Source organism: Coffea arabica, chromosome 8e, assembly GCF_036785885.1.
Source record: "Coffea arabica cultivar ET-39 chromosome 8e, Coffea Arabica ET-39 HiFi, whole genome shotgun sequence".
Lineage (NCBI taxonomy): Eukaryota > Viridiplantae > Streptophyta > Magnoliopsida > Gentianales > Rubiaceae > Coffea > Coffea arabica.
This window is the reverse complement of record NC_092324.1, coordinates 50,495,869-50,511,814: the sequence shown is the minus strand read 5'-3', so window position 1 is coordinate 50,511,814 and position 15,946 is coordinate 50,495,869. Positions and strand designations below refer to the sequence as shown.

Below are 15,946 nucleotides of genomic sequence, written 5' to 3'. Positions count from 1 at the left end.
TGCCACTGGGCTCAGCCATACACGCTAACTTGACATCCGTCTAGAGATCCAATAACACTGGGCTAAAGGTTTACCAGGCAGGCTCCTCAAAAGGCCCAGATTTGAGATCCATAAATCTCTCCAGCCAAGGTCCATTCTGAGAGGAGGGAAGGCTCTACTAAATTCTTTCTTGGACGCGGGTGTAGGGTTCAGGCCGTCCCAACTCCCAAGCCCCCAGTCCCCACGTTTAACAAAGTGCAACAGGGAGTTCAGCTGCAGGTTCATCACCATGGTTCTCAAGTATGCTTTCTCATTCTCTATATTCTCTGTGTTTTTTTCCCATGTTAACTTCAAGAGCATTAGATTGTTTATTGCAGTATGATATTTCTTAGCATTTACTCTATGTCAATTTTTTTGACTTTTTTTTTAGCTGATACATAATCTATACGAACACTAAATCTGATTTCGGATAAAAGATTTTTTTTTTTAAAAAAAAAAATGGGGTTGTGATTTTCGTCATTGTATTGGGATGGAGGCCTTTTTAAAGGAAAAAACTCTGAAATGAGATTATTGGTCTCGTCTTATTAAAGTTTATTAAGCTTGAAAGTGTCCATGGCTCCTTTCGAGCTTGAGTTGAATTTTTTGTGTTTTAAGTACCTCAAGATGGCCAAGTAGGCAGCCATGCTGTACGGTTGGGTGGGTTTCTTTTTGCATTTTTTCCTTTCCTGATTTTGTCAAAATGGAGCGCCATGGAAGAAGAATAACGATGTACAAGAATGGTTGGCTTCGAAATTACTGAGAAGTCTGGCTAATAAAAGGTCTGAACTTTTGGGAAGTCTTGCTAATGAAAGTTCTGATTTTGTGACAAAAGTAACATGCAAAGTAGCCCTTTATGCTTGGAATCTTGTTTAGTCCTTAGTTTTCCTGGTTTATGATCTAATACTTGATGAGAGTCTTAAGAGTTCCATTACCATAACCTCAGCCATTAGTTGGATTTGGCGCAACCAAATACATTGGACTAGGCATTGTGAGTCTCCAGTTTGCATGGGCCAAGGAGGTTTGCCGTTATTGTGGAGTTTGAACCTCATCCCAAGCCAATAGTAGTAGTCACTCTGAAGATGTACTTTAAGGGAGGAGATAAAAGGGAGGGGAGAAAATATTATTCAACTGATCCACAATTTTTTTGTGTTATTGCATATGGAACCAAAGGGGCGGCTTCTTAAAGGTGCTCCAGTCTTAACCTCTATTTCCTTGTCCGATATAGCCCTTAGATAGTCCTGTGCACATTGGCCCTTCTTTTATGCAATTTTACCTCTAAATTTTACTCAACAGCGGCTCTTTGGGTTCCCAGGATATTTATGTACTTTTTGCTCTATTAAAACTTATCTGAGTACTTAACTGCTTAATCGTGTTTCATCAGAACTGAACTATGCCGCTTTAGCGGTGCAAAGATCTACCCTGGGAAGGGCATCAGGTTTGTTCGTTCAGATTCTCAGGTAATTTCAGGGCATTTACCAGAATCACTTAAAATGGCATCGTCTGTTTACTATTGCTGAATTTGTTCAATTTCTCATTACTCTTATGTTTTTAAAGGGATGGATTAATTTAGACTTTCTTCTAGCTCCTACTGTGTATTAGACTGAGGAATTTCTTTTCTTATCTTTTTTAGCATTTCTTTTAATTGAAGGTCTTCCTTTTTGCCAACTCAAAATGCAAGAGGTATTTTCACAACCGCTTGAAGCCGTCAAAGCTTACATGGACTGCAATGTACCGGAAACAACACAAGAAGGTAGTTCATGATTCTGGTTGATCCCTTTGCTTTTTATTTATTTGTTTGTATCATGAAGATTGCTTCTCATATATGTGTGCATGCGTGTGAGAGAGAGAGAGAGAGAAGACTTTGCTTCTCCTGAGGAAACATTGCCAGGTAATCTTTTTGTGTCTGAATTATTTGATTTCTTGGCGGACATCTTGTAGGACACTACTACTGAAATCTTGAAGAAAAGGCGCCGAACTACAAAGAAACCTTATTCAAGGTCCATAGTTGGTGCCACATTGGAAGTTATCCAAAAGAAGAGAACTGAGAAGCCAGAAGTCCGAGATGCAGCACGTGAAGCTGCTCTGCGGTACATGCAATATGATTTGTAGATAACTTTGTGCTTGCAGAAGTAGAAGTGACTATAGGATATTCTGTGGGATAAATCATGCATTTGACACGTTGTGACTGTGGAATCTGTGATCAGTGAAATCAAGGAGAGAATCAAGAAAACCAAGGATGAAAAGAAGGCAAAGAAAGCAGAAGTTGCCAAAGCCCAGAAGTCTACAAAGGGTGGCTTGTCTAAGGGCGCTGCACCCAAGGGTCCTAAGCTTGGAGGAGGGGGTGGGAAAAGATGATCTTCTCTCTAGCACATTTGGGTTGGATGTTCGAACAAATTATACTCCGGCAGCTGTACCATTGGTTAATTGACCACATGCATTGGACTTCATGTTTTGAGTGTTTGCACTTGGAAAATTTTAAGTGGATCTTTTTCGAGGAAACCAGTATATCTGCTTCTCTACATTTCTGTTGATTTATGATGAAATATTCACATGTTAGAAATCTGGAAAAATAACATGGCATGTCTGTTAATTTGGTAGGTAGAGTTAATTTGATAACTTGCCTTTGAGTGGGTATAATTGGATTACCTAATGATAAAGTAGCATTCCTGTTGTTATGGATATAGCTCCTATAATTGCTGCAGCGCTGCTGCCCTTTGATCCACTCCCATGTTTTTCTGCTCTTGTTCTTGATAGGATGAAATGGACATTTAGAGCAAGTCGGGTTATTTATGGTTGTAGCATGGGCAACAAGCTGGCTGCGTCGTGCGATTGTGACATTAGCCACTTTTAGGAACCTTAATAAATAAAAAAGTCTGTTTATTGATTATTGGGTTGGGCTTTTGAGTCCCTAGCACGCGTGGATGTTAAGCCCTCAAGGAATCTATCGATAGCTAACCAACGTGAGATACGGCGATCCATCTAAACGCGGGAACTGTCTACAGCTTCCTTGTAGGAAACGGGGCAAATTCGTTTGGATTAGTTATTTTTGAAAGTGTTTTTGAAAAATTTTACTGTAGCAGAGTTTTTAGATTATATTTTGAGATATTTAAGAGTAGAAGAGTTTCTAGAATATATTTTAAAATATTTTTAAAAATTTTAAACTAATTTTTAGATTATTTTTTAGAGTACTTTTTAAAAATTTTTATTATATTTGAAAAATTAGTTTTTGAAAAACACTCCCATCCAAACAGACGGGCGGCAACCACCAGCCCACCATAAAAGCCTTTAAGGCTTGGTGGGTCCCACCAATTGCCACATTGTAATGTGGATTTGCTTCAAAAAATCCAGATAGGTGCGTAGTGCACCCGTTTGGTCCGGTAATAGTTCAGTACCCTTCGGGTTATCCCTGGACCTTCTTAGGTCCACTTCCTCCCCTAATGTAGGATAGATTAAAATATACTATAATGGTCGTCTCTGAAAAAAAAAAAAAAATAGGTATGCGGGCAACCAATATGAGAGTGGAAATAAAGGTGACAGTTGGAGGAAGAAATTTATTACTTAGAACTCTTAGTTATGATCCTTGAACTTTTATATTTATATGGGGAAGAAATGATTGAGAATTGAAAGGTGTTAAAAAAAACTATTAATTGAGCCAAGAAACCTTTCCTTGAGATACTTTGATTCTTCTAGAGTATGCATTAGTGAACAAACTGCTTATAATTAATCGGGTTGTTCAACGGGTGTTTATAAAGCACTTGTTAAAATATATTTTAAGTATTATATTTTTAAAAATATAAAATTAATTAAAAATATATAAATATAATAGAGAATAATTATTATTAATTTGTGTGTATATATATATATCTATATATATATATATGATAGATTAAAGAAATGATAGATGCGTTAACGAGAGTACTTTTTAAAGGCACCGTTAGAAAACCCATAATTAATTTAATTGGCATGGAGATCTTTGTTTGAGTCGTCGTGGAAACTGGTACTCGTCTAATCCCACGACTTTGTTGTTGTATGATTATTATTACTATTATTATTATCAACTTTTTTGTCCTTTTCCAATTCTCAATATGCAGTAGTAAGTAGTAATCGGTAGGATAGCTACCGACTTACTATGACTTTCGTTCCACACCAGAAACCGCGTGGACCACTTTCGTCTGGCCAAACATATCAAAATCAACGGGGATGACAACAAAATCCCAGCTCTTGTTTGCGGGCTTCTCTCATCTATGACAAGGATTCCTCAACTGATGTTTGATAATGGAATTTCTCAGATGTGGTCTCTTTGCAGGATGGTCAACGAATTAAGTGCTATTTGACAGAGCTATCTTAATCTTAGAAGTTTAAAGCAGAAGTCCATCATGCTTCTGCTTCTGAATCTGATAACAATATGCAACAATCATTCGGTTGTATGTAGGTTGGACTTAGCTGTCTTGGCTTACAGGGTACCAACCAACTCAGCAAATTCGCAGGCCTGTAAATCTTAGCTTACCTTACATCACAAGCAAGCACATTTTGTACAATCTGAAACCGAGTATAGATTTCCAGCTGCTTTACTGCATATATTGTATGGATGCTTTTTCAAACATGAGATGATTCGGTAAAATGTTTTGAGGAATTCATATGACACTCTCAAGAGAATTGTTTCTAGCTTCAGAAAAAGATCAGCAGATCACATAGCAAAGTGCACATTTGGATTCAAAAAAGTGCCAACTTACTAAAATGACTTTCGAGGAAAGAAGCGACTTGAGCTGCAAAAGTGTTCCCGTGCATAAAAATTGCGGACAAACGTGTTCCCGTGTCTTTAACGAGTGGAAGGGACAATTTGTTCTACTAGAAAGAAAAAAAAAAAAAGGAGATTGGAAGGTCGTCATCCGGCTTCCTTAGCCAATACAAAAGAAAGAATCAAGTATTCACACGAATAAAAATAAAGAAAATTGCCAAATATATAAAAAGTTAAAAATAATTTGCACAGTAATAAAGAAAAATACTTCTATAAAAGTTAACGATCTATAATATAATATATTTGCAGGAAAAAACAAAAAAAAAAAAGGAAAACTATTAAATCTATAAAAGTAAACAATAATTTATCTTTTGGCCATTTGGCTTCCTCAGCCAATCCAACATAAGTTACAGCTCACCTAACATCGATTTAGACTAGCAACTACTAAATTATCCCCACATTCCAAGTTCTGGAACTCCCTTCCCTGTTACTGAATCCTCTTTCTTTCTTTCTTTCTGCCAATTCTTGCATTCAGGTTAATCTCCCACCATCTCAACTTCCAAGCCACTCTACCACTTCTTGCCAAGTTTCCATCACTTTTTATATACATCTCCAGCAATCCCACTTCCCGGAAAGATTAGAAAGGAGCATTCTTGAAAGGGTCTGGCTTCGAACTTGAGTTGAACAGGGGAAAAAGATGATGCGGAACGGAGATCTGGAGAGTAGAGGAGCAGCAAAGGGCAGAACCCACAATAACGTTAGCAGCTATCAACCTTATTATGTGGAGACATCAGAGAGCCAGTGGACTTCATGGCTAGTTCCAATGATAGTGGTGGCTAATGTTGCTATGTTCATTGTCATCATGATTATCAACAATTGTCCCAAGAATAATTATGGGATTAGAGGGCAATGTGTGGCAAAGTTTCTTGGAAGGCTTTCTTTTCAGCCTCTAAACGAAAATCCTCTCTTTGGCCCTTCTTCTAATACGTAACGCCCTTTCCTTGGATCATTTTTTTTTTCCTTGTTTTTCCACTTTAAGTTTAACTCTCTGTCTTTTGGTGGTTTCTAGTGATTTTGTGCATGAGAAAGTAGTTGACTTGGTGGGCTTATGCTTTTGATTTGGGTTTTGAATTTTTTTGGTGGTCTTTTCTTTTCTGGGACTAAAGCAATCGAGTTGGATGAGCTCCTTCTTCTTCATTCCAAGAAAAATTCGAACTTTTTAGGTTTCTTTAAATGACTATGAGCAGATAGGTCTAGTTTTCTTGTCTTGGTTTTGACCCTTTGTTGTAATTTGCCTGTAGTTTATAATAATTCGAATGAAAGTATAACGAAATAAACGAAAAGAAAAAGGTATTTAATTGGAGAATCTTATGCTGACCTTCTCTAGAACTATTGATAGTTGTATTACTGATTTGGTTTGAGGATGTGCATTGTTCGGAACGGTTGGTGACATAAAATCCTGTTTTAAGTCTAGTGGCTACAGCTCACTGAAATATGCTTCACTGATACTGATACTGGTTCATTGATTAACTACATAAGATTTAATAGCATGAGTTTTAGCCTGCCAATGTCAAGAATCTGATGTACAGCTTTGGTAAAAATATCTCTAGAATTTGCTTCCCAGATTCCCTTGGAACTATCGAGGGCTAGGAACTATGCAATGCTTGTGGCTTTTCAGGTTCCTAACGCCTTAGAGTCAGTTGACTGTAATTTTTGTTTCTACGTTTGCTAAGGTTCTGGTAACATGTTCTTCTCCACTTTGTAGCTTTTGGGGTTATTTGTGCTTTTTCGTCAAAAATCACTTTGTAGCTACAGACATACATAGACAATAACTTTTACTCATTTGTACTCATAGGAGATGCAATAACCATGGCACCAAACTTATTGTTTCACATCTCTGATTGAGGCCGGATACAAGTTCTTTCGATAAGGTTGTTTTTTGTCTTAAAAATTGTACTAAACCATTAGGCAGTCCATCAGAGCAACAGGGTATCATCTGATAGAAGCTCTTTCATCTAGCAACTTCAATGTGACAAGTTCAGTTAGGTTCAGGAGTGGATTAGCCTTTTGTTTGATCTCAGAAAAATTAAGGTACTTGATCTCAGAAAAATTAAGGTACTTGATGCTCATTTAAGCCCTTGAGTTCAACTACTAGCCATAGCTGATAACTATCTTGCTCTGGTCTTGAATTATTCAAATAGTGGACTGCGTTGATTTGTAGAATTGCAAAACCATGTTTTGGGGTATCATTCTGATTCCAAAGAGACTCATGATGGGTCTCTTAAATATATTTTATACTTTTTAATCAATTGTCTCAATGAAGCCTACTCTATTCAAACCAAGATAACAATAATAGATGAAGGCAGACGAGATGGAATGACGGGCATACGAGTTAGTGTAGGATTTTTTCCTTGGAGTTTGGTTTGTTGATCGTAGTTTAGGTAGTGGTGTCATGTTTTCCACGTTTTTAAGTTATGTTATAAAAGCATGGCATTTAGATTGGTTTTTGTAATTTTAATCCTTCAAGACAGAGTGTTTGTTTCATACTTTTCCTGATTCTTCAAAACTCTCTTGCTTATAGTAGAGGCATTCTAGTTCTGATATATTTCATTGACTTAAATTCAAAGTCATTTTTTTTATGTAACAGTGCCTGCTGCCTCATATTGTGAATAGCAGAAATTTTTCTTTGCCTCTTTATCAATTTTCTTGTGAATTTGTTGTGGGTTTATGTTTGTTGATTGTTTTGGGCTCCATTAGAGTGGTACCAGAGCTACAGTAGATTGAAGTATGGCAACCCCAAAACCACCTGCAGCACACACTGTAATTAATATGCTAATTTATTGACAATGTCCTGAGTATACTTGATTTAAATATGCCAACCTATATGCTTAGTGCTTTCAGAAAATCTAACTGCTTGTAATAGACCATTATTTGCCACTATCTGGCATACTGGTCCTGCCCATTGGTTCCACCCCCTTGTTTTGGCAACCCCTCTGGAAAAATTGGAAAAAAAAAAAAAAAAGAGAGCGTATCATTGTTCTTGTATTAACTTTTTTGTCGTGTTTCAGACTGGAAAAATTGGGTGCACTGGAGTGGAGCAAGGTAGCACATCAGCGTCAGGCATGGAGACTTATCACTTGTATCTGGCTGCATGCGGGAGTGATTCATTTAATTGCCAACATGTTAAGCTTGGTGTTTATTGGAATTCGGCTTGAGCAACAATTTGGATTTGGTATACTTTTTTCCTATTAAAACACAATCTAAATAGGCTTGGGGATGTTTTTGATGATCTAAACACCTGTCAGAGGAATTAGGAAAAAGTATTATCAGTTCTATTTTGATTGTCAATCAAAACATTATGGCCAATCAAACTGTTCAGGACCTCTTGCTGTGAAAAATTATGTCTAAGGCAGTCTTATGCTCATTATAAGATTTCATTGTGGTTGGTACCACAATTGAGATTATTTTACAAATTCTTCTGCTATTATTTTTAACCTTTGTCAATTATTCACATTTATTCTTACAACATTTTTCAAAAAATGGATTGCACAGTGCGAGTTGGGGCCATCTACCTCCTCTCAGGAATTGGTGGGAGCATACTCTCGTGCCTTTTCATTCAGCGCAGTATCTCTGTAGGAGCTTCTGGTGCTCTTTTTGGTCTTCTTGGTGCAATGCTATCAGAGTTGCTTACTAACTGGACCATTTATAGCAATAAGGTAGAGCAGCATTCTTCTTCTTGATCTGATGACTCCACTAATATTGAAATTCTTGCTGTTATACTGGTCTCTACACTCTTCCTTCTCTATGGGACAAAGGAGATTATGTTTCATGCTGTGCACCCCTTTGTATAACGGTACATGAAGCACAAAGGCCACCTCTGGTCTAAAGTCTAATCATATTAGTAAGATTTAATCAATGAAACTTACTAGCCTTGTTACAAACAGATGCCTTTGTCAAATTTTGGTTGGGAATGTCTATCCTTGTAGTAAATCACGTGATAATCTAATTAAATAGGCAAACTAACTTATCCAATTGGATTTCATTTGTCTCATTCAAGTGATTATGCTGATTGTTTGTGAGAAATTCTGTCGAGCGTTCCTGCATTAAGTATTTCTTTTGTTTCTGTCAGGTTGCAGCTCTTTTTACCCTTGTGGTCATCATCGTCATCAACTTGGCTCTTGGTATACTTCCTCATGTTGACAATTTTGCTCATATTGGAGGTTTCATTTCGGGGTTTCTCCTTGGATTTGTACTATTGTTTCGGCCCCAGTTTGGTTACCTGGAAAGCCGCCAACTTCCACCCGGTGCTCGTCTCAAGTCGAAATATGCAGTTTACCAGTATGTTCTCGTGCTGGTTGCCCTGATTTTACTGATCATTGGGTAAGCTCCTTTTTTACCTGAGGTTGAAGTGATTTCCTGTCAAATGAATCTAGAGCTGCTTTCATTTTCTTGCGTCGGATGTTGAAACTATAAAGCTGTGAATGAACTACCCCAATGAAACATCCTAGAAAAGTTTTTATTGGTCATCTCATTTGTATTATATATGCTTACAGGAAATGGGACATATACTTGTCAGTTTGTGCTTGGACGGCATCCGCCAATAGGGTTTCTTGAGAATAGCGATAGACTTTCCTGCTTTGCCACTGGCTTTCTCCTTTAGAGATTTTAGTTTATTGTGATTGTCCTTAATAGACATGCTATAGGTAGAGCATACATATTTACTTTGTTAACATGCCTTTGTGCATGCTGCAGATTCACGGTAGGATTGGTCATGCTCTTCAGGGGAGAAAATGGGAATGATCATTGCAGCTGGTGCCATTACCTGAGCTGTGTGCCCACATCGAAATGGAGCTGTAACAATTAAGAAGAGTTGGGCAGAGTTCTCTGATTCTGAAAATTCTTTGTTCATAGATTACGGATTTGTTTAATGCTTTATTGCTTATATTCTTGTACAGCAATGTCTTACCTTCAGCTGGAGTTCTGCAGTCCTATGCATATATATATATATATATATTGGGTTTCTGATATGTATTAAACTTACAAGTGATCTATACATGAACACTGGCGTGAAATTTTTCAGTACATGAATTTTATCTTTCCTAGTCTTAATTTGGTAATGTACGTTCTTTGTTGCCTTCTCTTTTGGTTCCCATGGAATCAGTTCTACGAAAAAATTTATCAGCATTTCAGTTTGGGCAGGTCCTGGAATGATCAAAAATTAAGATAGATCAAAAATAAGTCGTTCGTTCAATCTCTATAAAGGTCTGGCAAAAAGGTGTGGCGTAGCCGGGACCAGAAGAAAGGTCTTGCAAAATGATATGGCGTCGCCCGGACTCGAACCGGAGACCTTCAGTGTGTTAGACTGACGTGATAACCAACTACACCACGACACCAGTGTTTGTGGGTGGAGCCTTCAGACATCTTACAAAACGCTGAATTTTATTGTATGCAGGAGCCTGGACTGACTAAGGCCAAATAATGAGAGAGCATTACTTTATTATTTTAAACAAAAACTCGGATAAATTTGGTTTTATATATCATGTAACTCAAATTTTACCGCATCTTTAATTCTTTGGTTGATGAGATGGTGTGACAAAATTTGGATCATATAATATATATAAGTCGGGTCTATTTAAGTGTTTGCTATCAGTTTATCGTATATCGCACGCCTGATACACTTCTTTTGCTCGCGTCATTTTTTTCAAACTATTTTTCATAGTTTCTTTACAATAGTTTATTTGTTTTTTGTTTTTACCAAGATGATTTTGCCATTGGAAATTTTTTTTTTTTTATTTCCAAGTGTGATCAAAATGGAGTGTAGTTCATATGATATGATTGACGGATCGAAAAGAGAGAACATATAAGGTTCGAAAAGAGATTCTTAAAATATTTTAAAAGATTAGGCAAATAGGTGTAATTTTTTTTTTCACTTTTACGTGGCATTTGACTTGAGAGGTTGAATTATTCATAGCTCTCAAATGTCACAAGTCTGTTTTGCTTGCATTCTAAGAATTTTGAAACTCCTTGGAGAATAAAAAAGCCAAATGGGCCCTAAACCGATTTGGAACATCAATTTGCCAAAACGTATGTAAGTTTCAAAGATTCACTCTGGTCCCTGGTCTACTCGCAGTCTGATGTGCTGATGGCAGATAAAAGCTCCATCTCATTATTATATTATTAAAAATACAGATGACGGTGATATCGTCGTCGAGCATACTCCATAACAAAAAGGGCGAAAATGATGGGACGTCCCGAATCTGGATGGATCATTTGATCTTGTCTGCTACAGCAAAATATTCAATGCATTTGGTTGAGGCAACAAAGAGCGTAACAAGACCGCCAACCAGCTTTTCCACCCCGTCAACTCATTCATTTAATCACCATGCCCTTCTGGTTTGGCCTGTCCACGGGAGCCTGGAGCGGTGACCAGACTACACTGGCTTATTGTACCAACAGTTTTTGGCCGTGACATTCATCAGAAGGGAGCAGGGGAAACATAAAAGAACGGAACAGGCCCCGGATTCCTTGAATACCTCGTCCAATCTTTTATGTACTTCTTGACTTAGTCAATCAATCAATCAAAATTAGTTTATCATTTTTCCTGTATAAAAAGGCTATCAGATTCATAAGAGTCATTGAAATAAGACTAGTTTAGATTACATTCTGGCCTTTCATCACAAGTACATCTCCACTAGGCAAATTGATATTAACTCCACCAAGAAAGAGTAGTATCTTTGCTTGGTTGGAGCTATAATCACCATGATCTTTATGTACCAGATCTGACACTCGGTCAATATTTCATAAATTTAAATAAGTTACAAAAGCGACCTAAGCTAGCCTTTTGTCAGCCATTACCTCATACTAGAAAAAGAAAAAAAAAAAAAAAAAAAAGGAAAGTGGCTAAAGTCAATAAGAGTACTCTAAAATCTATGCCACTGGCCTCCACTGAACCCAATGGCTTCTTCTCTTATGGGCATGCCAAGCCTGTCCAATCGTCCGGACCCTGGATAAGCTTTGCTGGTGAAGCTGGCATGCAATGCAGAAACCCTTTGAGGATTGCTGAATTTTGGTTCACCATAGCCATACATTGAAAACCTCTTAGTTGAGCTTGATCTCTCGTACTGAGGCCTTTGTTTAGGAGCACTTAGGGACCTTATCTTCGCCTTGGAAGATTGAGTGCAGGACATGTAGTTTGGATAGTAGTAGTCAGAGTAGCCACTTAAGCAGCTTCTTGAGCCATCACTTTTGGCTGGGGTAAAGGGTCCTCTCTTTGAACCAGTGCCTTTAGATGAAGCTGAGTGAAGCAGTGGACTATTTGCAGCTGTGCAGAAAGGATCATCCTCGACATCGTGTGAGAACTTCAGAGGGCTCGCGGATTGGACCTCGCAAGAAGATGGACTTGGGACCGTTTGATGAACTGTGGAGTCTTTTGATGTGGTGAAGCTATGACTACATTGGTCCGAGCCAATGCTGAGATGAGAAGAGTGAAAAAGGTTCCTAATTTTGTGCCTGGTTTGAGGCCTCGCAGTATCAATCTCGAGAACCTTGTCATTCGCCTCGTCACCTCTGGAGCCAGTTTTCGCAGATGATCCTTCGTGTTCCCATGACTTGATATCCATTCTGGAGTCCTGATAGCTTGAGATCTTCCAGTTTTTTAAGCTATTTCTCTGGTTCCAGTAGTATGAATGCAAAATTATCATCTTGACAAAGTACGCGTCAATGTATGATAACACTAACAAGATAAAGGAAAAACAGGGAAGTTCCAGCTCGTACCCTGAACAGCAGATTTTCACCAAGTTTCATACTCTTGGCCCGTGATATACATTCAAATTTCTCAGGAGTTGCAGGGCCCTGCACATTGAATTTACTACCAATTAATAATAACAAAATGCGGTACCTCCACGTATTGTTGATCCAGAGTAAATGCAGTATTCCTGGCAGCTAAAATCATCTTTAAACAAGAAACGGTGGGTTTCAGATACAAGAAAGTTTGGACATGGAAATTATTTCTTCCATTAACTCAGGCTCATAAAAGAAGTGCGGATTAGGAACTTAATGTGGATATTAGAGCATTGTAAAAGATCAAGTTTTGGCAGAAAAGTAGTTAAAAACAACCTACTTCTCCTATTGAAATCAAGGACTACTTTTACAACATGCTGCATATACAGAATCAGTGTAAAAAAGCAGGTCTAGAGTGGTGGAGTCGATTAACAGTCAAAAGTAGCAAGTATACGACCTTTGAGAACACTTCTTTTATGTATAAAAATAAAGAAAGAAAACTAGCACCATCGGATGGGAAAAGGAAATTTTGCTTACAGGGTAATGGATGTGATTAGATTTGAGGGGCGATTCAAAGACTTGAGCACGGACCGTACTCGCCCGCGCTTGGACTCGCAACACTGCTCGCATTTGTGCCTGCACTTCTCTTAGTATGTCTGCAGTGTGCTTTCTCACAATATGACCTCGAACTAATGCTTGAAGCTTCACAAGTGCTCTCAGTGCTCGTAAAGCTCTTCTTGACTTCAAATACCCATCCAAGAAAAAGTTGATCAATAATATGTCAGCCAAAGACCATATATTACTAACGCAAATAAACTCTGAAGTGCGACTTCTTGAGATTGACTTGCATCATGATTACTCAACAAGATGAAAGATTAGAAGCTTCACAGGGCAGAGACTTAAAAGCAAAAGTTTGACATTAAAAATAAAAATCGAAGAAGAAGAAGAAGGGAAAAAAAAAAAAAAAAAAGGAAAAAGGACATCTCAGGAGACACCAGTTTCCATGCAAAGAGAAGTGGTCCAAGAAACTGCAGATAGAAAGGACAACAGCATGCATGACAAAGTATTAAGAGGTAAATCCAATCTCCCAACTTTTTATCCCAAAATAATCATCTTAGAGATGGAAGGGATACATCAGAACATTCAAACTATTTCAACTTTTTGGTAGTAGTTTGCAATTCATAACTCTGCAATAACAAGAAGAAGGGACAGTTTTCATGCAGAACTTCACTTTTATGTACCAAGGAACATCAGCAAGTGGCAATAATATTAATTAGTCTGAACTGATTAATATAAGCTGAATCATCTGTGGTGCAGGTCCAAGTCAATTTTTGTTTCCACCCGCCCGATGACTAATGCAACTGATGATATATATATAATTCCTGGGCTCCAAAGTCTCAATCCATCTTGATCTAAATCTTGCTTTTATCACAACAGCTCATTAATTCAACTTGACTTTATAACATCCTCAATTCCCCCTTCCCTCACTAGAAAGTAAAAAAAGGACTGATGGGACTTGTAGAAATTAAAGCAAGTCATCAACCACCACAGCTTAAAAAAACTGCAACTGCAGCACATTTCTGAATTGACCCCAAGTCAATTCAGATTCCAAGTTTTAACCTTCTGTCCATAATCAACAAAAATGCACAAGCAATTTCCATTCCCCAACCTCCCATACTCAGACAAGAGAATGCCCATCTCCACTAAAGGCCATCAGCTGAGACTACTGAAAAACATACAGATGAGCTTCAGATTTTGGGGAATAGTCACTATTACTTGCACAGTAGTGTCTAATGCTGACACAATAAAACGTAACAGTAGTGTCTACCCACAGTATGTAACTGACGTACAAGAAAAAAAAAAAAAAACACGGATCAGAGTAAAAAACAATCTGATTCGAATCTACCTCCCCTGCCCCAAAGGAAATAGGGATGAATAAGCCTTTAACCAACTACATTAATATCGCAAGTACACTTATTGGACCATGCCCAATTCCTCAGGCAAAAATGTACAAATTTGTGACCACCCCGTCCAAACTTATATCCATTAAAAAAAGGAAAAAACAAACAAACAAACAAACTGAATTGTTTTTGGTCCCAGAGTCCACATTCTACTTGTTAAAAAGAAAAAAATTCCACCATAACCCCACCCCCACCAAATCTTATATTTCTATATATTTATATTTAAAAATAAAATAAAATAAAATAAAACCAATCCAACGTAAATGAATTATTTAACACTAATTGACTTTTCGGCACAGAAGAAAACCAATTAGCTATATTTTAGTACTGCTAGAAGGGTATGTATATATATATTGCATAACTCCTAATGGCATTAGGCAAAACGACACCGCAAGACAACTCGGACCAGTCACTGAGAAGACGTTTTTTGACCCATTTGTTGTTAAGCTCCGACGTCGTCGTCCTCCCGAAGCTTTACTACAGGAACACGACGTCGGACTGATATACCAGAACGTCCCAGAAATGGTGTGCAGAAAGTCGCTTATGCCCTTGAACAATACGTAAATCAAACGCGAACAAATGGGTATACATGTAAATTTTGGAGCGAGAGACTTGACCAACCAGATACGCTCGAAAATGGGACTGAATTTTAACGGCTGCCCACTCTCCACGATTCCCATAGCCTGCGCCACTCTCGTCAACATGCGCCGGTGAAGAATCCCCCCTCGCAAACGACGTCGTCATTCTGGTTATGTTCGAAGCAGAAGCAGCTCTGCCGCTGCTTGTTAGCCTGACCACTTCAGCGGCGGCTTGGGCGGCAGCGACAGCAGCCTCAGCAACAGCCGCCGTGGCAGCAGCTACGGCAATAGCATGATTGCCGGAATCATCATTATCATCACTCGGCTGAGCCGGGCCGACAACGGCGCTGCTGCTTCGAGACTTGTTCTCCATGGGGATGGGGACGTTGCTGTCCTTTTCCCTGTAGGATTTGACAAAGCTCCATTTCTTCTTGGGCGGTGGCTTGGACGTGGCTGTGGTGGGAGCCTGAGAAGATGACGAAGAGGGGTCGGGTTTTTTCAGCCCGAGAAGTCCTCGGAGCCACTTTGAAGCCTTTTTCATCTTGGGATTTTGGTGTCAAGCAAACTAAGAAACCGCCCTGTTTGGATACATGTCGTGGAAGAGGGAAGTGGGCAGTGTGTGACTACTGTGTGTTCCGGACGAGGTATAGAACGAACGATATGAAGCTGGTTGAGTATTTTACTGCCACTGTTCTATAACTAAGGTAGCTCGATACGTGTTCCATTTATTTATACTACTGGACACTATAAATTTGCGTGGGGCCCATCCTTGCAAATAACTCAACTATTAAAAGCTTATTTGGAACTTTGGCAAGAAGATTTTATTTTATTTTATTTTGGCAAATTGCAGTCACCCCCTTAACATTTGGTCC

The 15,946-nt window shown here is 38.4% G+C and overlaps 3 protein-coding genes and 1 non-coding gene across 4 annotated transcripts; 2 read left to right on the top strand and 2 right to left on the bottom strand.

The window, feature by feature from the left end:
- The first annotated feature begins 129 nt into the window (after positions 1 to 129).
- LOC113703132 (large ribosomal subunit protein eL24-like) lies at positions 130 to 2,598 on the top strand. Its single transcript, XM_072061791.1, has 5 exons — positions 130 to 279; positions 1,400 to 1,475; positions 1,667 to 1,768; positions 1,957 to 2,105; positions 2,223 to 2,598. Exons 1-5 carry the CDS (start codon positions 269 to 271, stop codon positions 2,371 to 2,373), a joined length of 489 nt encoding a protein of 162 aa, XP_071917892.1. The 5' UTR covers positions 130 to 268; the 3' UTR covers positions 2,374 to 2,598.
- Positions 2,599 to 5,155: 2,557 nt separating this feature from the next.
- LOC113707160 (RHOMBOID-like protein 2) lies at positions 5,156 to 9,838 on the top strand. The gene is made up of 5 exons (XM_027229340.2): positions 5,156 to 5,743; positions 7,825 to 7,988; positions 8,309 to 8,472; positions 8,886 to 9,136; positions 9,509 to 9,838. Exons 1-5 carry the CDS (start codon positions 5,454 to 5,456, stop codon positions 9,618 to 9,620), a joined length of 981 nt encoding a protein of 326 aa, XP_027085141.1. The 5' UTR covers positions 5,156 to 5,453; the 3' UTR covers positions 9,621 to 9,838.
- Positions 9,839 to 10,075: 237 nt separating this feature from the next.
- Positions 10,076 to 10,149, bottom strand: TRNAV-AAC (transfer RNA valine (anticodon AAC)). Its single transcript has one exon. It is a non-coding gene; the product is annotated as a tRNA-Val (tRNA).
- Positions 10,150 to 11,448: 1,299 nt separating this feature from the next.
- On the bottom strand, positions 11,449 to 15,762 carry LOC113704245 (protein IQ-DOMAIN 22-like). Its single transcript, XM_072062006.1, has 4 exons — positions 15,118 to 15,762; positions 13,073 to 13,276; positions 12,530 to 12,607; positions 11,449 to 12,423 (listed from the first exon to the last, which is right to left on the bottom strand). Exons 1-4 carry the CDS (start codon positions 15,613 to 15,615, stop codon positions 11,677 to 11,679), a joined length of 1,527 nt encoding a protein of 508 aa, XP_071918107.1. The 5' UTR covers positions 15,616 to 15,762; the 3' UTR covers positions 11,449 to 11,676.
- Positions 15,763 to 15,946: the final 184 nt, after the last annotated feature.